Source organism: Pelmatolapia mariae, linkage group LG3_W, assembly GCF_036321145.2.
Source record: "Pelmatolapia mariae isolate MD_Pm_ZW linkage group LG3_W, Pm_UMD_F_2, whole genome shotgun sequence".
Classification (NCBI taxonomy): Eukaryota; Metazoa; Chordata; class Actinopteri; order Cichliformes; family Cichlidae; genus Pelmatolapia; species Pelmatolapia mariae.
In genome coordinates, this window is record NC_086229.1 from 21774665 (window position 1) to 21801156 (window position 26492).

Genomic DNA, 26492 nt, shown 5'->3' on the forward strand with positions numbered 1-26492 from the left:
ATGACTCTGTCAGAGCAGCCAATCAGAGGAAAGCAGCAGATGAGGGAGTGTGAGGCAGAGAGTGATGGAGCAACCAGAATAATCCACAGTAAGCTCAGGTTTCACTGATGAGTTTCTCTGTGGAAACAGTTCAGATCAATGAGAGGAGGCTGAAGGAGGATCAATATGTTTGTGATATCAGGGAGAACTCTGCTGATAGAAGCTGCTGGGACTGTGTGAGGTCCTGAGGACTGAGACTCAGGTGGAGCTCAGGATTGATCAGAGGAGAGCTGCATGATTACAAAGTGAACTGTGAGGATCAGCTGACTGTACATGAACATGATTTAGCATCAGATCTGATCAGTTACACACTCTGATAACATCTCCCCCTCTCTGTGCAAATACATGAACACTGCTAGAAGCAACAATCACAACCACATCAGGATCAATCACATTTTCATTGCTTTTTGTGTTACATTGAGAACAATCTGCAGTAAAGTGTGCGTCACAGATTTATTTCAACACTTTACTCCAAACTTTGAAAGTGAAACTCCTACAAACACATATGAAATAATCCAGCCACAGAAACTGTCCACAGCTTTCAGTCTCCACATTTACTGTGAAGCTCTGCAGGAAACCCTGACAGCAGCTTTTTAGCTCCAAAGCAGGTTTAGCTCTGGTGCAGAGTGTTAGTGACTCTGCCCGTGGACACAGTTATTTCTGCAGGTGACCTTGTTACAGGTGGATTTGGAGGAGATTCCCTTTCAGAGCACTCAAAGCTTTGTGGCAGGGAGTTTACTGCAGACTGCAGCATGTTTAATACCAAGCATGATGTGAGCCTGATGTGGCTGATAGCTGCTTCTAGCAGTCTTCATGTATGTGGAATGAGAGGGGAGATGTTATCAGGACCAGTTGCTGATGGGACGTCTCAAAGCTGTGAGCGCAGTGCTGAAACTTTGGCTCTGTCCTGTAGCTCTTCACTCAGTCCTCACCCTGAGTGTTTAGAGCCCAGCCCCACATATTCCTGCTCCTCAGGAATTCTGGGATTTGGAGGAAACACAGCTAAACTGACCTGAAGCTAAGACGGAGGTCAAGGGGGAGGAGCCACAATACAAGCTGCATCCAGCCAATGGGTGCACTTTTGAGCCTGAGCCCATGGATGAGCAGAGGGTCACATGTTTAGTCCCATTTGTAGAAATGTGTCCATAATGAAGACAAATGCAGTCACACAGCTCTGCAACAGCACAAATCACTTTGATGGAGTTTGTTTGTGCTGCTCTCAGATCTGTACAACACTGACATGTGTGTCAACATGCTGCAGACTCACAAAGATGTGCCGTGTTAGCTTCATGTGTCCATCTGACACTATATTAAAGTGACTTGAAGAAATCCCTGCAGCATCACATGCAGAACAAACAGAGGCCACGTGTGGCACAGTTCCTGTAACGGGATGAATCCGTGGATGTGTCGGGATCTGACGCTGAATCATGTTGCTGTTCTTTTCCACATGGTACAGGTCAGCTGTTCCACACAGATTTCAGCTTTCTAGAAGAGTTAGTCTGGAATAAAGCAGCTCTCCTCTGGACCAATCCTGCCTCCAGCTGAGCCGTCACACACACACATTCACACACAGTCCCAGCAGTTTGTAGCACAGCAGTGATCCTTCTATCAGAAACATGCTGCTTCTCCTTCATCCTCCTCTCATTGATCTGAATCAGCTGTTTTCACAGAGAAACGCTGCACAAATCCTTCACTCCACTATTTCTGTCAGCAGATGACTCGCTCTATCATGGCTGCTGCTCCTTTTTCACTCATTTGTGCTTTGAATCAAATCTGTTTCTCATCATCACCATGAACAGGCTGCTCATCAATCAGCACATTAGCTGTAGATCAGCTGCACACTGATGAAGATGCTCAGACAGACGGGCACACAGAGGACTTTATGATCTGTTCTTAAATTCAGTCCAACATGGATCATTTCAGAGTCCAATCATCTCTGGAAACTTGTGCTTACATGGCACACGGTGCGCTGGGCTCCTTCAACAAATAGCACTACACCTCTGGTTGTCAGCTTCATCTCTCCATCGCTCTCCCCGTGGCTACAGTACAAGTGAGCTGACACATCCATCAGTGGAGACTGTGGGCCAGTAAGGAGCAGCAGCTGCCTGCAACATGGGCTTTACATTGAAAACAGCCACAAGTCTGGGCCTAACCACGCCTTTGGACTTCTTCTTCATTTCCATGAGATTTACATTTCAGGGAGTTCCCCTGGAAAAAGAGCCATTTTGAAAGCTGTTTGCTGACTTCATCAATAATCTGCTTCAATCATCCAGATGAGAATCCTGAGAATGGAGCAGCCCTGATAGCAGCTCATAGGATCACAGTGTTTTTCATTCAGCTGATTGATTTCACAGGTTAGGAGGTGAACAATCTAACTGTGCTCCTCCTTCCACCTTTGGACCACTCATTTAGTGACAGCCAGGATTTGACAATCAGCTGTGACACAGGAAAACATGAGGTGGGAAACTCTGGAGAAGATTTGCTTTTCTCTACAGGGGAGGCTCGCACATCTAATCTGCTCACAATCACTCAACTCACTTCAACAACATGCTGACTCAGTCATTTCTGCACGTTTCCTCATGTTACAGCCCTGACTTCAGTTCAGCTGAGGAGGAGATGAGGGAGGAGAGAGCAGTGGTGGAGGAGGCAGATAAGGAACAAGAGGAGAAGATCCAAAGAGGAGGCAGGGGGAGAGGCTCAGGAACAGTTAGGATCAGAGACTTTGAGCCATCATGGACTCCCACTCCTTCCATCCAGCCCTGTGTGGATCAGCAGCTCCAAAATGTCTGCTCACTCATGTTCTTACTGTCTGTGCTCTTCTTTCATTTCACTCATTATATATGAACGGCTCCTAAATCACACTGGATATGGATTTTCTGTCCATCCACACTAATTCTCTTCATTCTCACCTGATTGTTTGGATGCTCTTTGATAGCACATTGAAAATCCTCACAGTGACTTCTATTGCCACACTGACTGGACAAATACAAAGTTGAAGGCTTCATGTGTTTGGCACCAATAATACTTTGGTAGGTCTGAATTGTGTTTTGAACCATCTCTCAGGACCAAAGTCTTTTTGCTTCATTCACAAAGAGCTGAAGGCTTTTTACCTCACAGTTTGTCCTGTGATATTATTGGATGATGGACTATGGAAAACACAAATGTGCACTTCTTAATGGCTCATATGTGCTGTGAAAGAGCTCTTTGTCATCTTGAAGCCTTTTCAATAGTTTTTCTTTGGCTGTTTGTAAAGTTTTCTGTGTGAACTCTCAGGAATCTGGAGCAGTCTAATAGAAGTCTACTGGGGTATAGAGGGAGGAGCTTCTGTCAGACTCTTTCTGATGAGGAACTGAAGCCGCTCTCATGGTCTCATCAAATCCATCAGACTCTGCTGAGAAAAACAGTCATGTGACCTCTCAGAACAAACAGCCTGTTAGTTTCCTGCTGCCTCCATCACTCACTTTCATTCACTCTACACTAACATGTTAAAGCAGCGCTATAGCTCACCTGGCTGAGCAGGTGGACTGAAGGCGGGGCTTACTACAGGTGCCTGTGTGTCCCTCACTCTCTCCCCACTTTCCTGTCTACTCTCTGCACCTATATAATAAAGGCAAAAATGCCTCCAATAGAAATCTTTGCAAACACAAAGTCCCACAGCAGCCCCGTGTTCTCCGGCTAAAATGAGAGTTTTTGTCAGTGGAGTCTGGTGGCTTTAACCACACAAACATTACAGCTGCGCTCAAATATCACAAAGAGCTGTGACAGCAGAGAAACACATGAAAATCCTCCAAATATCATCTAGAAATAGAAATCTGTCCACTGTGGGACATGTGAGGCTGACATTAATATGTCTTAAAGTGGGAGATGAAGAAATGATTCCAGGGCCCAAATCATGGAGACAAACATCAATCCACACTTCACTTTGTTTCATGTCTCTAAAGTGGGAATATTTCAGTGTGATGAACAAACGGCCTCCAACAAATAAAGCTGATTTTCTTTTCCTGTCTTTTCTCCAGCGGCCTCAGCTTCTTCCTCTTTCCCCTGTCTTCTTCTGCAGACGCTCCTCTGTAGCTTCAAGCTGTTTCTCTTTACAAGGAGAGCTACAAACCTTTGCATCCAGCCACAAACACCCCATGGGCTCCTCTGGATCATCACACTCAGCATTTTCACAATAAAAGCCTCATATTTATGGCTGCTCCACCCTGACATGTGACAACATCCAAATGACTGGATCAAAGTGTTTGAATGATCTCAGCAGCTTTAAAACTATTGATATTTATACATTTACATTGATTTGGACTAAACTAACAAAACTATTGATTTGATCTAAACTCAGATCATGCCAGAGGCTTTTATTTTGAAGTTAGGATCATTTTTAATGGTCTTCTTAGTCTGTTCATTTAAACACACAGTTGCTCCGCCTGACATTTTTGGCTTTTAGATCAAAACATCAAAGAATTTATTTTATTTGAATGAACTGAAAATAGATTCAAACTAAAAGCTTTTAGAGAATAAACTCCTACATGACCTCTGACCTTTGACCTGTATCTACAGCACTGACCTCTGACTTTCAGCTCCACCTTTCTCTTCAGCAGGATGTTTCCCTCCCTGCTGTAGACGGTGCAGGTGTAGGTGTAGTTGTCTCCATCTGTGGGGTGTTTCAGGGTCAGACTGAGGTCTCCAGTTTTCAGCAGGTCTTCATTCATCTTCGTTCGGTCTCTGTAAACCTGGTCCTGTTCTTCAGGCTGGTCAGAGCCGTTCTTATACACGTGGACCTTCCTGTAGTCCATCCACTCCACTTTAGCGTCTTCAGGCAGGTGAAGTGTGGTGTTGAAGGGCAGCTGGACAGACTCCACCCCTGAATCCACCTCCACCTGGGGGACTGAGAGGACAACAAAGCACAACATGAGCTTGGATGGAGACATTTGTGTTGACTCTAACAGGCTGAATGCTGCTGCTTCACTGGGAGCTCACTGTTAGATAGAAAGTGGTCAGTGTGAAGAGGAGACGCAGCAGAAAGATGAAGACTGACAGGAAGAAAGCAGTGAACAGACTGTTGGAGCTGCTGTTAGTGGGACAGGACTTTATTCAGTCTCTGAGGACCAGATTTGACTTGATGAAGCAGAGAAACACAGTCTGAGTGTTTCTGTCACACTCACTTCATCACACAGCTCAGTTTGACAACATTTGGAAGAATTTGATAGAAGCCTTCATTTAGTAAAAGCACCAATAAAACACCATGAAAACACCTCACTACACACAAAACTGCAGTACTGGCAAATTGGACATAAAGTCTGAAAAGTCAAAGTACTTATTGTGCAGAAAAATGTTCCCATCAGTGTCTATGGATCAATATTACTGCTGCACATGTTTAAGGCTGAGCTCATTTCAAATCCTTTCTATTGTGTTGAATCTGCAGTAATGCATCATATTCTATAAAATCATATGTTTGTAGTGGCTGTCCTGTGAGGACCACGTATCTCTAAATAAACAGCTGTTAATGAGCTCACAAACACAGGCCTACAGCTGGATTTGAAAAAGTCCATTCAATAGAAAATCAACAATCACAGCTGGATTCAAAGGCTTGAGCTCTGTGTGACATGGTTACCTGTCAGTATCTACAGGGGGATTCAAATATGAAGGAAACATGAAGGTGGTGCATTAGAAAAACTGCTGCTTTCAAGTGCAGAGCAACAAACTATTTGAACTGATCCAACTTTATTAACACAGACAAAGATTTGTGGCTCAGCTGCTGTAACATTTGTAATGAGCATTAATATTAATAAGTGTGAGTGAACAGAGCTGCTGAAACAGTGAAACTCTCACTGACTGATGTTACGTGAGGCCTTGTTGGCTCATTGTTAGTTCGCTGCACTGAAACAGGAAAATCCAGCTGTTAGTCATAATGTTTGGGTTTGTAAAGCACTTTATAACTGAGGACAGTGTGGAGGAGAGTCTGTGTGAGTCAGCTGCACCAGTGCTTCATGGTTTGGTGTTTTTAACATAAAGTCGTCCCTGTAGATGCTTTTAGTTTCAGTGTCCTTATTTTGCCCTCAGTTATTGGTTCTCACTGTCTCCAGATCAGGTTCAAACACAGAGGAGATCAGGGCTTTGCAGCTGCTCCTAAACTGTGGAACAAAACACAACATTAGAGACCTTCAACACCCTCCATCCTCTTCCTCGTCTCCTTATCCCAGCTAACACAGAGAGACACTCACAGCACACAGAGAGGAGTGTCGGGGGAAAGGCCCCACTCAGGTGGTGGAAATGACCTCAGGAACTTGTTGCTGTGAGGCAACAATGATCAGCACCACCATACTGTTTGTTTCACTCATGGTTTCTCATTTTATGTTTTGTTTTTAATCTGTTGAATTATTTCAGGACTTTGACTCATTTAAATGTGCATCACTTTGGTCAGCAGCTGTTTCAGTAACACTTTATAACACGACCTGCAAATAAGGCACAAGTAGCCTGTAGTTACCTGTAAGTTTGTGTAACAAGTAGGTTTGTACAGAAAGAATAAAATAATTAGACTGTAAGTACATTTAAGTACAGCGTCAGTCATTTTAAGTGCTGGGTTATTTCATGGGAAATTTCCAGAACAACAAACAATATTCCATCTTTGTACTTTCCGGGCCGTGGCTCATATTATGGAGCGACTCAGCCTCAGCCTAACATCCTGGTATTTTATAGCAAAGGACGCTAAGAAAGGAAATCCAGCCACACTGTAGCCGACTGTCTGCATTGTAATCAGGCTGCAATGTAGGGAAGTGTCTACAAAGAAGCTCCAGCTGAAAGGATTTACAGCAGGTTAGTGTGATGACAGATAGAGGTGTAAATGTACTGACATGTAAAGAGTGTGTTGAGAAGGTGGAAGAGTGACGTGTGAGCAGCAGGATGGCTTCATGACAAGAACAAGCACTTCAGATGTACAGAGAAGGTCAGGAGGAGCTGCACTGTTTCTGTGTGCATGCAAACAATGGTTGGTGCAGTACATGTATGAGGACAGAGAGACAGTGGGAAGGTTTGCAGTAGCAGGGAAAGATGGGAGTAGTAATATACCTGCACTTTTTTTGCCCCCACCACCCCCACCCTGCGCGTTCATGTGAGTGCATGTACACGTGCACCTGCTCTTATACCAGGTACTTTTGCTTGTTCACGTGAGTTCAGGGGTCATGTGAGTTCATAAGTGTTTAATTTGCGTTTAATTTAATGAAAGCATTATGTGTTTTAATTAAACTGTTTTTAAGGATCGCATAAGTCTCAGCGTTCTGTTATTTAGACATAGATAATTTAATTTAACTAGTTTAGGAGCATTTCACTTTCTTTTGTGCTCCGAAAGAGACAGAGCCTAGTAGTTTTTAAACAGAGTACCACAAATAACATTTATCCCTTTAGAAATAAACTTTTCTTGTGATACTTCTAAAAAACACATATTCTCACCTATCCACAATAGCCCTGTATCGACCCCCCAATGTTCCTTTAATGCAACTATCCCTATAGTTATCTACTAGTCACACAAACATACTGCAACAGTAAGACTCGATGATTAGACATAGGGGTTACAGGTGGGGCCCCAACAGTCAGCAAAACAAGTCATAAAAAACAATAAAGGTTGTTTCCTTAAGAAGAGCATCCGAGCACACACACCCTATGTTCACATAGAAAGGTGCACACCCCTAACTATACCTCTATAGTTTCCACCTTTTTCTTTACAACTATGTCAGAGGCCAACTGAAACCAAGTCCACCTATATAAAAACACCCCATCAGACACAGTATTTTCCTCGTCACTTCACAACTGCCGCAAGGTATATCGTTTTAACTTTTTTGGACCCCAGACACAGTGTGAGGTAGTTAGCACCGTCACTGTGCACATCCTTTAATGTGGCCATTGTTAGGGTTCAGAAATTGAAGGAGGAATCCAAAATAATGACCACTGATCCGGCCGGGTGCAATTAGACGAAGATTTAATGAATACACGCAGCGTGGAGCCAACACTGTGCAGATTCAGTATTGAACTGTCTTACAATAGTCAGAACAAAGACTTTATAGGGGTAAAATAGTACAGCCCCCTTCTGTTGCCAGGCAGACTCAAGATCTCCTACGTCAATCCAAAACCACAACTGTTCAGTTAACTTTTGACACAGTTTAAAAAGAACATTGTCTTCGCGTCGAAGCCAGGTGTCTTCCTGTTGTCCCCGGACGCTCGCTTATCTGTCTGGAACATCAGGCACACGTTCTGCACAAACTTTCACATAGGCAGGCACAACTTTGCAGTTGCAAGCAAAACATGATTTAAACTTTCACCTATATGGGTCTATCTAATATGTGGGTGTATGTGTGTCTCGTCCTTAAATGCTCTCTCATCTCACCCGTTGCACTTCTGACCTTTCACCAGAACAGAGGCTCATCCTTACATGTAATATCCTAATTGGAACTATATATGTAATATGTTGAGTAAATGTTTAAATCAAGAGCCTCTACTAAAGGCTTAATCCAAAGATATAGATACATAAAAGATACTAAAGATTCATAACCTACTCAAAATACTTGCACTCAGACTCTGCTTTCGGTTTCACTTCCTACCCTGCACACTCTGCAAACCTGCAGTTTCCTGTCAGCCTGCAACTCAGTCTCTCACCCACTGAAGTCTTCAGTGTAAAAATATAAAAACATTCAAAAGCCTTTAAAATTATAGATTCACCTCAACAGTTTAAAGTGGTTCTTGCTGGACCTGTAATAAAAGCTTAATTGGGTGCCAATATGTTTAAACATCTAAATGCAATATCAATATTAATCATTAATGGAATAGTAATAATGATCATAAAAATAGCCACAAAAATATCTTTCTCCTCCTGACACTCCCTCTCTTGACGTCTCTTTCAGAGACGTCACCACACCTTTTTCTTGTGTCACTCCCCGGCCCACTCTGCCACCTCTAGATCCATTAATGGCATCATGGGCACCGAAACCACCATTCCCAGGTCCACTGCCTTCGCTCTGACCCTCTCTAGGCGTCCTCTGACTTAGCGAATCAGACAACCTCAGGTCACCTAAGTGGTCCAGTAATTCAACACCAGCTCCCACTTGAGAACACTCATGCTTGAGGTTAATCACACCAAAGTATCAGTGAGCCTAAAGTTGGTCAAAGGCAGGAGAGAATAAGAGTGCGAGCAGAGCTCAATCAGCACTCCTCCCTCACCCCTGAACCCAATCATACCCGGTGAGAGACCCCTTACACTTGTGAATCTCTAGTGGTCTGTCCCTTTTCTGGGTCCCTCTCTTGTGGAAATCTACTCCTGTAAAGGATAGAAAACACTTTCTCCCTACTACGTCTTCCCTACCTTATGTCCATCAATTGTTCTCTTTATTCAAAACTGATTCAACCTAATATTCCTCAAAACATGAACCTCTATATATTATTCAACATTACTCATCATTTGTAAAACTCTTAAAGCGCTGCTTTCACATCTCTGCATATGTTTCCGGTTGCTCGCCTTATCTGATCATCAACATCCTGTGCACAAAACTGTCGCTGCTGCAAGTGCCTTAACTCTCATCTAAAGTCACCTATCACAAGAAAATTATCAAGAAAATCATTATAACTGCTTATTCTACTAAAGGATCAAAAAGAAAAAAACAACCATTTTAATTAACTAAATTCAAGCATACAATCAATTACTCCTGAATAAGATTCATCCTAGCTAAAAGCTCCCTAACAACAACTTCTATGTGTTAACACTAACTTCATTTTAAAACTTACATTCCCTGTGTTATTTCGGTTCTTGGTATAGCATTTTATTTCATTTTGCTGCTCTTAATGTAATGATACATTCTAATTTATACTTTATCAGACTTAACCAAAATATATAAGCTTTCTCCCTTTGCTTCTGTTTTAAACAAAAAACTTGGTCACTTCAACAAGCATTTGTTATTCTGTAACTGCATTTTATATAATAAGACTAATCTGGGGCTGCATGTGTTATCTCAATCTTTTACATGTCACACAGTTTAGTTACCAGCAAACTCCTATTCAGTTCCTCTTTTCTGTCACTTGTTATTGGGCCAACTCAAATTCAGATAAAAGCTAAAGGAATTTCAGGCCCTTGGCCTCAAATCAATACTGTCATGTGTGTTAAGAACTCCATATGTCTGTAAGCGTGTGCAATCCTTCAATAACTCAGGTCATTCTCACAGTAGATTGGCTAATCATAGCGCTAACCAAAGGCTCTTGACTCTCAAGAGACGACTTTTTGAGCCACAACTCCTTTAAAGGCACAGAATGCAATGTGTATGAAATCATTTCTATGTATGTAATCTTCAATGCTATTCCTTTGGGTCAGTGACACTTTTAACATCCTCATAAAAAGCTCTCCTCTACCCTAGAAATAAATCTATTTCGTATCTGTTTCTAAAGCCTACCTTATAACAACTTATTCTAAAAGTCAAAAGAAATCACACATTTTCTACTCATAAAATCTTCACTAATCTTCCCCATTATTATTATTCCCACAGTTTCCCTTTAAGTTTGGTGTACAACTTCTTATCAACACCAGCAATTTATCTTCTAAACCGAATTCAGTTCATTTTAATCCTTTCTTTAGAATTAACAATTTCTGCCTCAGTGCTACCATATCTAAATTATCAACAAACCCCAATAGTTATAAAATCATCCTAAAACCCATTTCAATCCCCCTTTTTTATTTGGACTTCACATGTGTGTCCAAATAAAACTCAAAATGCGTCACCCGGGCTTAACAAATTAAAAGAAAAAAGGTTAGTCATATCATTTCTCCAAACACTTCAGCCATCCTCCTCTCAGGTATTTCGCTCCGGCCCTAAAAACCTGTGTTTAAGGAATAAAATCAATTTAATCATCACGATTGGGTGCCAATATGTTTAAACATCTAAATGCAATATCAATATTAATCATTAATGGAATAGTAATAATGATCATAAAAATAGCCACAAAAATATCTTTCTCCTCCTGACACCATGTAGAAAGCATCGTTTGTTTGGAACACATCAGCAGAGAGGCAGAGAGGCATCGCTGTTCATAAGAGTTTAATTTAATCAAACCTCATTTTGCGGATCTACGTGCCTCCTCATCACTAGCCGATTCATCATTTTATTTAAATATCTGAATTTTCGGAATGGTGATCCAAGCGGGACACAGAGGCTGTGAGTTTTAACGCACCAGAATGCAAATATAAATAAAAGCCTGACTATCCCGAGAGCCTAGCTGCAGCGACACCTTTCTTTCAAACAGATACCTGCAGGTGCGTTGGAGCCGACTTTGCTACCCGCTGCCCGCACAGAGCGTTTCTGACAGTCGGGCGTTACTTATGCAAATAGAGAAAAACAACAATACAGCGTGTTTCTCTGCGCCAAGACATCCGCGGTCATTTCACACGGTAAGCATGTCTGTTATACCCAGCGCATAAATGTCTGTATGTCAGCACTGATTATTCAAACCCTGTTTAAAATGTGACACATTTGTTGTCCAAAAACATTTCCTCTAAATTTGCAAAGTTACTGATTTAAAAATATATATTTTCGAATTTTTAGTTGCATGTCAAACATATGATAGACTCTTGAGCATATTTATATAGCTAAATTCACAATGGTATAACCAATGCACTCTAATGCAAGCCTCTGAACTGTATGTTGATAAGTGCATGAAGTATACCTCAGCTTCTTTTTTTTTTTACTTACAAGAAATGAAATTCATACATTGGAATAAATGTATTCTTTTCAACACTTTAGAAATATGAAACTCTAAAGATTTTGAGTTCATGCACATTGTGAAATAAGAATATAAATCTTTGTGTCACAATGATTAAAAACATGTTGTTTATGGGGATAATGTGACAAATCTTTTGTGACCCTATTAATGATCTGTCACAGCCTTTTATGTTCCAAACACCAAAAAAGTCCAAGAAAAGGCCGTGGGTGGCAACGGGAGGCTTGTTTTAGAACGCACTTCTGACTTCATTGTTTAAAAATTATATGGCGTTTATTTCGTGGAAAACTATAAACAAAAATCAACCAAATAACTTCTTACAACTTAAAATTAAACGAAAGTTAACTTAATTTGTTTTCACAACTTTAAAAGTGGTCCAAAAAAATCATTTTTAAACCCTCCCGTCGTCCCATCTGACATTTGGCAAACAAAAAACATCTTTACCACACCCCTCTAGGGTGCTCTTAATCCCTTGAGTGATAGGAGGGTCCATAAGCTAATAAACCAATCACTTTCCAAAAACCAATCAATTTGCATAACAACACTAGGTCAGCATATTCTTCCAACTTTAAAGAAAAAACAAAAATTAATACAAATTGCGTTTTATAAACATTCAACAAAAATGGCCACAACATGATCAGTGGTAATTGAAGAAGAAGCTTGAACCCAGGCTCTGGACATTTTCATGACAAGTGACAGTGCAGACATCTGCTAATGAGAGAACATGTTTTATCATCATAAAGACTGTGACATGAAGCATTGTTAAAGTGTCACTTCAGTAATGTTGACTCATGTTTTTTAATGGATGACTTAAAACACCAAACTCTAATTTCAGTGGTTTATTTTAAGTTTACAGAATATAACATCTGGTAGACGATGAGTTTTACTTCTCACTGTCCGTGTTATGTGTATCTATTTATCATGTATGCTACTTTGCTCTGTAAACTGTAAGTTTCATTGTGTTCATAAAATAAACCAGACTTTCACCGTCTGCATCTTTTACTGTTTTTCTGCTTTTGTTCACTGCAAGTTTGACAAACCCACAGATATCCAGAGTTAACTCACTAACAATGTGGAGCAGTCTCAGTGTATTTAGCTGCTTTTTCCCTAAACACAACCAACTGAGAGAAACGCTTGTAGTCCTCACTTTGGTCATTTTGAATGTTGAAGGAGATTTGTTCCATAGACACCTTATACTAGTGTTTCCTGCACTTACATCAAACACTACTATGTTCTATTTAAATCCAGATTCCTTTTATAGTTTGCAGTGAAATTTGTTAAACCGTTGCTTAATGTGACAGAAGTACAAGTCACTCTTTTACTAACACATTGTAGATAAGTTTATTGCTGGACAACACAGCTAGCAGTCTCACACACTCTTTAGGTTTTTGAAGTTTTGTGTGTAATGGTTTAGTCTATCACACCTAACCCTTTTCTCCCAGTATCACAACAGTATGACTCCCAAAGTACGGCTCAGTAAACAAACAAGGACTCTGAAGTCAGAACAGAAAGATACAGTTGGAAGATGAATGATCATGTTTTTATGATGCATAGTAAAACTACCCCCTCTTCTTCTTCTCTGTTGTTGTTGTTCTTGTGTGTGTGTGTGTGTGTGTGTCTTAGAAGTCAAATAATACATTAGTCATACTTACAAAAAACATTTGAATTTCATTTAGAACTGAGATTCTAAGTTGTAAGCAGAAATCACACGAAGGGAAGCTGCTGCAGCTCTCTCTGGGCTGTACATGACCTCACCATGGTAGTACAACTCTGGTTGTGAGATGCAATTAAACTTTTGCAGCCCTATCCTGAGATCCCTCTGGAAAATTTGTATGTAAAGTCTGGTGTTTGTATTACCATGATAGTTTAATATGTTTACGTCACGGTACATTGTGGGTTAAATATTGCTAGGCGACTAGGAGTGTTGCATTCACAGTCTACACTATGCTGTAGGAATTTCAATTTTTTATTTTTTTAATTAATTAATTTATTTATTTTTTGCATTTTCTCTGCGTTTCTGCCAGGACCACAGGCAGGGCCACTCGCAGGTTGCTTCTGGGCCGCATGTGGCCCGCGAGCCGCTATTTGAATAGGCTTGATTTACACTCTGATATCTTTTATTTTCCATATAGTTTGTTAATCTGTCATTTATCATCGTCTCCATTATGTTACAGATGTTGGACGTTAAAGCCATCGATCTGTCATTTCCTGGTTTTCATGTTGGTAAAATCACTGCTTCCTTCCAGCTCTGTGGAAGTTTCCCACCCTCCCAAACTCTGTGATATGATTCTGATGATTTATCCTGATATAACAAACCTGATCTTTTCCTGGTGCTGATAGTTTGGATTTCCTGTGTGCCTGATTTCTTTCTGTCTTTGTGAACAGTATATTTCATAAATCATGTGAGTCTTCTACTCGCTGTAATAACTCCTGATTTTCTAGAACTGTGTTTTCTTCATTAATATTATCTGAACTATATCTGTCTTTCACTGCTGTGACTTCAGCAGCCTCCACTGTCACTGCTCCACCCTCCCCTACAGCCGTGCTACAGACCACCACAGATCTTTATCACTCTTTGTTTGTGACCTTCTCTCCTTTCTTCTTCATTGCCTGCGTTGCTGCTTCTAAAACAGCGTTACAAACAGAACAACTTCAATCATCAACACTCACATCAGTTTGTACATTTCCTGCTCACTAACAAATCTGAATGTCCTCCAGTGAGCAGCACTGAAACACCAGTTCATCACCCATAGCTGGACTGCCCATGCCCGGTATGCCCGATGGTGATTTTTCGTTTTTATGGGCCGATGATATATATATATATATATATATATATATATATATATATATATATATATATATATATTTTTTTTTTTTTTTAACGGTATAAACAATGAAAGGTCAGATGCTGGTCGATGTGTAAAAATAACTCAGTTGTTTTGTGGTGGCTATGGCGGAGCTTCTACAGATTCAGTAATATTAGCAAGTGGTGGAGGCCAGCAGGTGGATGAGGGAAGGGGAGGCAGGAGGAGGAGAGACCCGAGGCGGGGCCGGTCCAAGTGTCAGGTGAACTGAACTTCAGGTAAGAAGTTATGACCTGCAGTCTATCTGGGTCAGATATAAACCAAGTTTAGGTGGAGTTTATTTTCGTTGTGCTGACTTTTTACAGTCAGTTACAATAACTCCTACTGCGTGCTAGCTAGCATGACGGAGTTTCTATACAGCTGGGTGGGTGCTATGATGTTACTGATAGTGAACTTTATTTTATTCATAAGGTTAGTTAGTAGAGTTGCCAACCGTCCCCTAAAAAACGGAATCGTCCCGTGTTCAGAGAAAATATTACGGGTTTCGCATTCAAGGTTAAAAGGAACACAGTTTGTCCCGTACTTCAGCTAGAATGGAAAAAGACACAAAGCTGGAGTTATTCTGTCTTTGCTGCACAGCTGCCTCTTCTTCTCTCATTCTCTCCCCTCCCTCTCCTGTCTCTACTTCAATCATGAAAGTGATCAATGATCAGCTGATCGGCTTTTCTCTTGTTTGTTTATCGCCCACTTTGCGCCAGAAAGAGGAAAACAGCGGATGTTGTGCTAAACAACAGCAGCACGTTTAAGCTTGATCAGCTGTTGTTAGAATTTAGTTAATATTAATTTCTAGTATCAGCTGATGTTTGCTGGAGCCACAGCTGTAAAGCTGCTGGTCATGATGTCGGTTTGGATATGTGGTGAGAGGGAAACATGCAGATGAAACCAGGAGATGTCCTTACTGAATCATCAGAGCTGAACAGGTGATGGAGAAACAGGTTTACCTTTTAGGTGACATGAATGAGTTGAAGGGAAGTTATGAACTGTTTCTGAGAGACAAATAACACCAGGATCCTTTTTTATGTAGCTGACAGCTGGTAACTGTGCAGGGGCGGGTCTAGCAAAGTTTTGTCAGGGGGCCAGGTAGGGCATTAACAGAGAAAGGGGGGCACAAAGAAATACTTTCTTATTCTCATTTAAAAATGTTTTGCTTTTAATAAATAATTATCTGAATCTTACAACCAAAGATTTTATCTGATTTAAAATATATAGAAATCATAGATATACCAACAAGACAGTGTACATCACTGTCACAAAAATAGATTTTTCCTATAATACCTGGTGGTCTCTAGTCAAAATGCCCGGGCCGATTTTTTGTCCCAGTCCAGCCCTGTCATCACCCCCTGTATCACTCCTCCACACTCAGCTCTGTCTCATCATTACAGAAGTGAGGTCACTTCCTGCAGGAGTGTCTGTGACTTCCTGCCATCAACAATCGGTCTGAAAGCAGCCTGAGATCAGCTGCTGACTCTGTCCCTGCTCCAATATCTACTCCTGTACAGCTTCTTTAACTTCATTCATTCTTCACTGACTGCTCTGCTCGCTGTGACCATTAAAATCGCCATGTAACAGGGTCATAAATCACATGTTGATGTGATGTCTTAAAGTGGGAGATGAAGAAATGATTCCAGGGCCCAAATCATTGAGACAAACATCAATCCACACTTCACTTTGTTTCATGTCTCTAAAGTGGGAATATTTCAGTGTGATGAGCAAACGGCCTCCAACAAATAAAGCTGATTTTCTTTTCCTGTCTTTTCTCCAGCGGCCTCAGCTTCTTCCTCTTTCCCCTGTCTTCTTCTGCAGACGCTCCTCTGTAGCTTCAAGCTGTTTCTCTTTACAAGGAGAGCTACAAACCTTTGCATCCAGCCACAAACACCCCATGGGCTCCTCTGGATCATCACACTCATCATTTTCACAATAAAAGCCTCATATTTATGGCTGCTCCACCCTGACATGTGACAACATCCAAATGACTGGATCAAAGTGTTTGAATGATCTCAGCAGCTTTAAAACTATTGATATTTATACATTTACATTGATTTGGACTAAACTAACAAAACTATTGATTTGATCCAAACTCAAATCATGCCAGAGGCTTTTATTTTGAAGTTAGGATCATTTTTAACCTCCTAGGACCTGGCGTCCACATATGATATCTACTTACAAGGACATTATACTGCTACTGTTCTATCAAAATTTTAAACGAATATCCTCATATTTGGCTCTTATTTTTCTTAAAAACAAAAATAAGGTAAAAAAAAAAATCTGGTAATTCTTTGTTTTTATATTCATCGGGCCCCAATATGCCCAAATATCAAAGAGAAATTAAAAATGCATGCCGTGGAAGAGTTTGGGTCTTAGGAAGTTAATGGTCTTCTTAGTCTGTTCATTTAAACACACAGTTGCTCCGCCTGACATTTTTGGCTTTTAGATCAAAACATCAAAGAATTTAATTTATTTAAATGAACTGAAAATAGATTCAAACTAAAAAACTTTTAGACTTTTAGAGAATAAACTCTTACATGACCTCTGACCTTTGACCTGTATCTACAGCACTGACCTCTGACTTTCAGCTCCACTTGTTTCTTCAGCAGGATGTTTCCCTCCCTGCTGTAGACGGTGCAGGTGTAGGTCCAGTTGTCTCCATCTGTGGGGTATTTCAGGGTCAGACTGAGGTCTCCAGTTTTCAGCAGGTCTTCATTCATCTTCGTTCGGTCTCTGTAAACCTGGTGCTGTTCTTCAGGCTGGTCAGAGCCGTTCTTATACACGTGGACCTTCCTGTCCTTTTTGTCCATCCACTCCACTTTAGTGTCTTCAGGCAGGTGAAGTGTGGTGTTGAAGGGCAGCTGGACAGACTCCACCCCTGAATCCACCTCCACCTGGGGGACTGAGAGGACAACAAAGCACAACATGAGCTTGGATGGAGACATTTGTGTTGACTCTAACAGGCTGAATGCTGCTGCTTCACTGGGAGCTCACTGTGGTCAGTGTGAAGAGGAGACGCAGCAGAAAGATGAAGACTGACAGGAAGAAAGCAGTGAACAGACTGTTGGAGCTGCTGTTAGTGGGACAGGACTTTATTCAGTCTCTGAGGACCAGATTTGACTTGATGAAAAATGAAATAAATGGATGGAGCCGACATCACTTTGGTTAAAAGGTACTATGAATGAACTTCACTACTGATGGGCAGGAATATGTTGGGTGCGACTTTACAACTCACAGCTCTGAGAGGATTAAAGAGTCGTTCTGATAAAATCTCTCGTCTCTTTGCAAATACATGAACACTTCTAAAAGCAACCAGTTGGTGATTGGACGTCTCAAAGCTGTGAGCGCAGTGCTGAAACTTTGGCTCTGTCCTGTAGCTCTTCACTCAGTCCTCACCCTGAGTGTTTAGAGCCCAGCCCCACATATTCCTGCTCCTCAGGAATTCTGGGATTTGGAGGAAACACAGCTAAACTGACCTGAAGCTAACACGGAGGTCAAGGGGGAGGAGCCACAATACAAGCTGCATCCAGCCAATGGGTGCACTGTTGACCTTTGACCTGAATCTACAGCACTGACCTTTGACTTTCAGCACCACTTCCTTCTTGATCAGGATCTTCTTCCTGTTGTTGTAGGCGGTGCAGGTGTAGGTGTCTGTGTCCCAGTCTGTGGGGTATTTCAGGGTCAGACTGAGGTCTCCAGTTTTCAGCAGGTTTCTCCTCAGCTCTGTTCGGCCTCTGTAACTCTGGTCCTGGTCTTCAGACCAGTCTGAGCCGTTCTGATACACGTGGACCGTCTTGGAGCTTTTGACCCACTCCACCTCCGTGTCTCTGGGCAGGTGAATTATAGTTTTGCAGGGCAGCTGGACAGATTTCACCTCTGAATCCACCTCCACCTGGGGGACTGAGAGGCAGAGGAGGAGGAAGAGTTTGTATAAGAGGAGCAGGATGAGGACTGTGATAGAGTTTTTACTTATTCATGAAATCACAATCTTATAGAAAATAAATGGAAAAATAAAAAGCCTGGGCATCCATTTATGCACAGCTGTCTGAAGCTGCACCACAGCATTTCATCAGGCAGAGATGTGGACCGTTGAAACCAAGGGCGTAGATTTGGCATGGACGGAAGGGACATGTCCCCACCAATATCCAGCGATTATTGAATTGTCCCCACCAATAATTTGATCTCTTCGAGTGAAGAAAAACAAACCCGATAGAAAGAAAAAAAACGATCTGTCAACGTCTCATTCACCCAGCGGTGCAGAAAGAGTTAAATTACGTTCTCTACTGGAGTCCTACGTCATGTGACAAATATGGCCAATGTGATTGGCTGTGCCTTTCAGGGAGCTCTGTTTAGTTTTAGCAGCGGCAAGCCTGCGCTGCGAGGACCTGCAAGGGGGAGAGGAGGATGGCAGCAAAAAGGAAGAACCTGGATATAAGAAAGTATTTTTCAAAGAAACCTGTAAGTCACTTAAAGTCAAGTTAACTCATAAAATGTGTCCGTCATAATAACGTTACAGGCTATGCTAGCCTTTGGCCCACATCAGTCTAAAATTGTATGTAACCATGAATAACGTGTTTTGGAAACTAACTGCACAACAGGCAGCACTATTAGTTATCTCAGTCTCTAATTTCTAATTTTGATTGAAACTGTCAGAGAAAACGGCAGCCTCGAGCAAGCCAGGATATTAGTTTACAGAGGCTGTTAAAATTATATGTCTAATGTTAAAATGTTGGTGACACAATAATTTCATCCTAATGGTACTGACATATTCATAGGGTTTATATCATGAGGTAGTCATGATTTTGCAAATATTCCACCTTGTTGTGCAGTTTGCACAAATTGTTTTAAAAATGCACTCACCCTACAAACATTACTGATGAGTCAAGATCTGCACAAAGTGACAGAAACACTGAAGCAGCTACACATTTTATTCTTATTGTCATGTATGTGCTATTTGTCAGGTGACAGAAGAACCAACACAAAGCTCAGAGAGTAATGGTGACACAAGATCACAGGTGAAATTGGATGATGACTTGGTGGTTCATGACTGTATTTGAAGCACATGTGTGACTGCATGTATTTGGAATGTCTCACTGTTATTTATCAGGTGACAGAGGCAGCTCTGCCATGTTGTAGCTCAGAGGTGAAGAGGCGAGGTCACAGGTGACTGACTGATGATTTGGTGCTATAGATTAACTAGTATTTATTATCATCACAATTGTTAGGCTGCTGATATAAATTGATTCATTAGTGCAGAGGTCCCCAACCCCCGGGCCTCAGACCGGTACCGGTCCGTGAGTCGTTTGGTACCGGGCTGCGAGAGTTGAGGCTCAGGTGTGAAATGTGTGGTTTTCAGGGTTTTTATCGGTTTTCAGCGTTATTTTGTTATCGTTTTTATCGTCAACTCGGTTTTCCTGGGTCTTTTCACGTGTGTTATGAATAAATCTTCTTTTTTTCGGTACCGGTACTAGTTTTATTTTGTTGTATTTATCCGCGACACCTTAAAGGCCGGTCCGTGAAAATATTGTCGGGCATAAACCGGTCCGTGGCGCAAAAAAGGTTGGGGACCACTGCATTAGTGTATATTTGACAAAGAATCTGAATTGACATGTCTCACTTTCTATATGGCACGAATCAATGTGTTATTTTATCAGGTAGCAATATGTCCTAGTGCAGTCAGAGGGGAAGAGCCAGGGCCAAAGGTGAGGCACATCAAGCACATAATAATAATTTTGTGGTAATCTTAGATGAGTAGTTTTATGGACAAAAAACCACCAGGTCATTCAGTGTTCACTTAGTGCTAATGTATAAGAGATGTTGGTGTACTATAACTGAAGTAATGTTGACCTTAAAGTCCTTAAAGTCATATTCTTTTATTGTCATGACTGTATTTGAAGCTATTTTTATTTTTGTATGATGCCTGATTTATATGAAATATGGCTGAAGTAAACTAAAGTCTAAAATTCTTAGTCATTTGTTTAATAGTAATTTAACATTATATAATTCACATATAAAACTATGAATTGTAATTTTAAATGGTTTAAAAGCATGTAGAATAGCATATGTAGGCAAGTATATTGACTTCAGTGGTTGAATCATCTGTCCCCACCAATGCCAAAACCAAATCTACGCCCTTGGTTAACCTTCATTGTTTTGGTTTTTAACCAGTCTGTTGGACAGAATGGTTAAAATTATAATTGTGAGATACAGCCACTGAAAAATCCACTTTAAGCCAAAGGACAGAGATCAGAGATGATGCTTTCTTTAAAAAAAAAACTTAAATAGCTAGCTAGACGATTTTCTCAGTATTATTTTAGGTCCGTTTAAAAATAAAATAAAAAATAATAAAAACAGGCCACTGTTTTTATTTGTTGCCATATAAATAAAACTGAATAGTTTTATATTCTTTTCATAGCTTTAATTGTGAAACCCTTCAGCCATTAAAATATAAAAAATTAAAGTCAAGATTTGAAAATGTAAAATAAATGGATACAACTTTGCAGTCAGTTTGACCTTCCGAACATTTCATTATCAATATGATTTATCCTTTTAATTCCTTATCGATTCTCATTGACTCCACTTTGAGAGTCACCACCATCTCCAAGCAGCTTATCAGAGACATTACATTCATGCAAATTAATTACATGCTGATTGGTCAAATGTTTGTTTTACAGCCCCACACACCAAAACACATCCCCCTCCTAATGAGGACACACATATGTTTCTCTTAGTATTAGGTATGCACACAAATCAGAGATGGAAACCAGCACAAGGAGACTTTAAAGCGGTTGTCATGGTGATTCTACTGTAGATACATGAGCAGGTAGAAACAGAGGCAGCAGCCTGACTGCTCATCAGTTTGTTACCTACTAAAGTTCAGCAGCGGCTCATTTTATCACGGTGCTGGTCTGGGGTCAGCGTTTACTCAGCTTCAACTCTGGGTTCTTGGCTAGCTTAGTGTTAGCATGCTGTCTGTCTGTGTTAACAGTGTGATGCAGTTGTTTCTGTCCTGTAGTCGCCTCCACTTTAACATCGCGCTCTCGTCCTTTTGTGATATAAAAATAAAAGTAAAGTCAGCATCCACGCTGGAGACTGTGCCACTATTTTCCTAGTTCTGGTTCTTTTAGCTGTTTTTCCGCTTGTGTTATATTGTAGTTTCTGGTCTTTAGGTTCTGTTCCCATGCCTCCCCTGTGTTCCACGTTTGTCACTCCTGTCTCCATGTTCCTTTTCGGTCTCCTCTGTCTGTCTTGTTTCCATGTCTGTTTCTCCCTTGGCCCCAGTGTCAAGCCTGTGTGTTTTAGTCTGTGTCTCAGTGTGTTTCCTGTTTTCTCTCATCCTGGGTTCAGTGTGTTTAGTTTTCCTTCCCCTGCCTCGTTATGTTAAGCTCAATTCCACTGCTGTGAGTAAAGAGACCTTTCTAACTGTCATTCGTGGCCCTGCGTCGGTAGATAAAATGCCTGAGTGTTCTGAGGTTTCTACTCACAACTCTGAGTGTGTTTTTCCAATCTGTAAACCTGAGTCAACTAGCCACCGGCCTATGTCCTCTGTCTGTGCATTCACCCAAGAGCGGAAATGCTTTGATTTCTGTTTTTGAGCCTGGGAATAGGGGCAAATGCTTAGCTGGGAATAGTTAAAAAGTGTGTTTAGTTCCTGAGTTAGCAAGGACTGAAACTGTGTTTACTGCTCCAAAGTTTAACCGGAGTAATGAGTGGGTTTCTGTGCAGCTAAGCAATGATGTGGTGTCTTTTATGGCTGATGTTTTCAAGTCTGAGTGTGTTGTTGCATTTATCTGCTCCTGAGCTGGCCAATCCTGAGCCCACTCTTTGTGTTAATGACACCACCCATCTCAAGACTATTAGGTTTGCTGGTCAAAGAGACTCAGAGAGACTTCAGAGACTGTAAATTTTCCACATCAACCTGCAGGATTGTTTTGCTCCCCAGCCTGTGACACCTAAGACAGATACTCCATTTGGGGCTCAATTAAAGGCCCAGCTTCTCCCTTCACCTGAACCAGTTCCTCGAGGGGAGGGGGGGTCCCAAGGTGAGGGCAGCCAAGGCATCTCCGGCTACCTACCAAGCCACACCAAAGTTGGCTACCTCCCGGGCATGCAGATGCTGGTCACCTACCAAGCTACACCAACACCTGTCGCCTTACAAGCTACCTGAGAGTTGCCAACTCAGTCTTGTCAGTCATCGGCTCCCGAAGTGTCCCGCCTGCACCATTTTTGTCGCCGGCCTTCTGGTCGGCCTCCAGATCTGCTTCTTCTTCATCGCCGCCCTCCTGATCGACGCCCTAAACCGTTTCATCTCCACCACTGGCCACATTGTTGGCCTCCTAAACTGATAGTTCCTTGTTTTGGGCTCTTGAGAGTCCTCCTTACAGGCCCACTTCCACTTGCTCGGGTCAGGTTTAACTGTGTTTTTATTTTTGTTTTAAGTTGTTTTTTTGTGTGGAGGGGTGGTGGTTTCATGGTCCAACCTCTGCCTGCCAGAGGTGTTTGCTGTGGGAAATGACCACTACTTTGGAATGGTCACAGCTGCTGTGAGCGAGTGGCTGTGATTGGACTGGGATACTTGAAGGCAGGCGTATTTGATTTCACTCATACTGTGGTTCACTTACAGCCCGCACTGCAAACACTGCTGTGATTTTGTCACTCTGTGCAGGTATGTCATATGGTCAGACTGTAAAAGATGACTTAGTCGTGATTGTTGGGGTTTTCTGCTGTCTGTATTATTGTAGGGTCTTTGCATCACAATATGAAGCGACAACTATTGTTGTGATTTGGCGCCATACAAATAAAATTGAATTGTTTCCACTGACCTCTGAACTGGAGCTCCACCTGTTTCTTCAGCAGGATTTTTCTCTCCTTGTTGTAGACGGTGCAGGTGTATTTGCCTGCTTCTCCATCTGTGGGTCTCTCCAGGGTCAGACTGAGGTCTCCAGTTTTCAGCAGATCTTCATTCATCTTTGTTCGGTCTCTGTAAACCTGGTGCTGTTCTTCAGGCCGATAAGAGCCATTCTTATACACGTGGACCTTTTCAAAATTACTGTCCATCCACTCCACTTTAGCGTCTTCAGGGAGGAGACGTGTGGTTTTGCAGGCCAGCTGAACAGACTCCACCCCTGAATCCACCTCCACCTGGGGGACTGAGAGGACAACAAAGGACAACATGAGTTGTACAGACAGAAGCAGCAGCACTAAGAATATTTTCTTTGACTGAAATATTGAACAGAATTAACATTTCAACAAAAAGAGGAAGTAAAATAAAAATGTCAGACTGATACTGATGAATTAAAACTTTGATGTAATGGAAATGGTAAATGTAAAAGCCTGTGTATTATTTCACTGTTTCACTTGTTGTTGTGATAGATTTTATTTATCAGGTACAAACCACTCCTGTAGCTGTCACATTGAAATGTAATTATTATGTGATTGCAATGTTCAAAATTGGTTGTTTAATCTGGTTTCATGTGTGTTATTTCCACCTACTGGTGGACTTGAGAGTTGTGCTTATGGTGCGCATTCTTTTGGCGGATGTTCAATTCAGTGCATATCCTGCCAGAGACTCAAGCCAGAAAGAGCAGGCTGGCCATGTATAAGACGAAAATATGGACACTGTGGACTGAAAGTCCTCGTGGATGTTTGGCAGAAAGGCGCACACGGTATGTTTGTGTATTTTACTTTGTGTACGTTTTATTTGTATTGTAATTTTATTTTGCTGATATAATATCTGTCTTCATTTCTTATTTTACTTTTCCTCTGGAAAAGGTGAAAAATTTTGCTTCATCCAATAAAGCCAAAAATCTGTGTTCTGTTAATTCATGGGAACCTTTTCTTTATGCTTTTATCAGTTAAAGTTTTGAATTGTTGCGCCTGGCAGAGGCCCCGGTCCATGAAATACATCCGGCATTCCAAGAGAGACTGGGGATATTGAGTCTGGGGCCGCGGGGGATGACTTGTCTATCACTAGGGATAAGGGCACTGAGGCAGTTAAACAACTTCTTGGTCATCAGGTGGCGGCCTCGAGCTCGCATTGGAGCATTTCCAAACCGAGTGTGAAGCAGCAGGAATCAGAATCAGCACCTCCAAATATGAGCCCAGGGTCCTCAGCTCGAAAAAGGTGGAGTGCTCACTCCGGGACAATTACTTCGTAGTGAGGAATTTAGTCATCCATGGGGGCTCGGAGTAGGAACGCTGCTCCTTCACATCAAAAGGAGCCAGTTGAGGTGGTTCTGGAATGTGACAAGTATGCCCCCTGGGTGCCTCCTGAGTGAGATGTTCTGGGCATGTGCCACTGGGAGGAGGTCCCGAGGTAGACCCAGGATTACTTCTCATTACATTACTTCTCAGTGTCACTTAAGACAGTCTGTTGCTCCTTCAAGGAATGCACCTTCAAACTGTTTTGCGCTGTAAGGAAGCCATACATTGACTCAACTCAGATGGACTGCAGGACTGTGGAACTGTGTGCTGTGATCAGATGAGTCCATATTTCAGCTTGTTTTTTGGGGAAAAAAACAGCTCTCTGTACCAAAGATGAAAAGCTTCCAGTCTGTTATCTGTGAAAAGTGCAAAACCTGTTATGGTCTGGGGATGCATCAGTGTCCATGACATGGCTAAGATGCATTCATATGAAAGAACCGCTGACTCTGACCCTGAGGATTGTAGATAGACACGAAATTCTTCCCTGGACAGATTATTACTCAATAGGATAATGAAAGATCCCGTTCCGCATGGGCTACAACATTATGACTCCACAGACATCCTGCTGTCAGTCCAGATCCATCTCCTATTGAAAATGTATGGCTCATAATGAAGAGGAGTTTTATATCAGTCTGTGGAGATTCTCAGTCATCCAGGTCGTAGTAATCAAAGGAGCTTGGAAAGAAAGCAACCGGACTTCTTTCACCTCTCATCTAAGAAGCTTCTTCAGTTCTACGAAGGTGGAGAGACCCAGATATTTAAACCCAAGTGGGAGTTGTTCCTTAAGAGGGTGACCCACTATTGATCATGTGACTCATCACATGAGCCTAGGTATGAAAAAGGGTGGGGGTCATTATCAGCATAGGTATTGGGTCAAACCATTGTGAGACCTTGGCTCACCCTATCACAGGGGTGGGCAATTCCAGGCCCCGAGGGCCGGTGTCCCTGCAGGTTTTAGATGTGTCCTTGAACCAACACAGCTGATTTAAATGGCTAAATTAGCTCCTCAACATGTCCTGATGTTCTCCAGAGGCCTGGTAACGAACTAATCATGTGATTCAGGTGTGTTGACCCAAGGTGAGATCTACAACCTGCAGGGACACCGGCCCTCGGGGCCTGGAATTGCCCACCCCTGCCCTATCATGTGACCTACTGAGGTCAATAACTCACACGACAGGGTGAGGCAAGATCTCATAATGATTTCTCACAATGACCAATAGTGGCTCAATGACACTGATAAGGTATACTCCGACTAGGGCTTCAAATCCAGGACTGCACCATTTGGTCTCAGAACTGAAGAAGCTTCTCAGATGAGAGGTGAAAGAAGTCCAGCCCCTTTTCTTTACAAGCTCCTTGGATTTATATCAGCAAATAGTGGAGAGCATTTCCAACTGGAAAGACTACAACATCCTCAGATCAGAATGAGACAGGAGTGAGGAGAAATAAGGATGAGCCGATCGTCAATCGTTTTTACAAGGGTGATTTATCTATTTATTTGCCCATGAGTAAAGTTTGCTAATAATGTTGGTTGAAGCTAACAGAAGCAGTCAACAGAAAAATAATAACACTGTTTTAACTTCACCCTCTTCCAGCTACGAGCAAATGCAGCCTCCACAGAGTTCGCCCAAATATAGCAGCAATTCATTTACTCAAACT

At 41.8% G+C, this 26492-nt stretch overlaps 1 protein-coding gene across 1 annotated transcript in view; it reads right to left on the bottom strand.

The window, feature by feature from the left end:
* The window catches only part of LOC134621224 (uncharacterized), an 88463-nt gene extending 64304 nt beyond the window's left edge, over positions 1 to 24159 (bottom strand). Inside the window, exons 1-4 of the mRNA XM_065469972.1 lie at positions 24126 to 24159; positions 23456 to 23782; positions 18210 to 18533; positions 17209 to 17535 (exon numbers count right to left, since the gene is read on the bottom strand). Of these exons, the coding sequence (XP_065326044.1) occupies positions 17209 to 17535; positions 18210 to 18533; positions 23456 to 23782; positions 24126 to 24159 (1012 nt within the window). The remainder of the gene's footprint in view (positions 1 to 17208; positions 17536 to 18209; positions 18534 to 23455; positions 23783 to 24125) is intronic.
* Positions 24160 to 26492: the final 2333 nt, after the last annotated feature.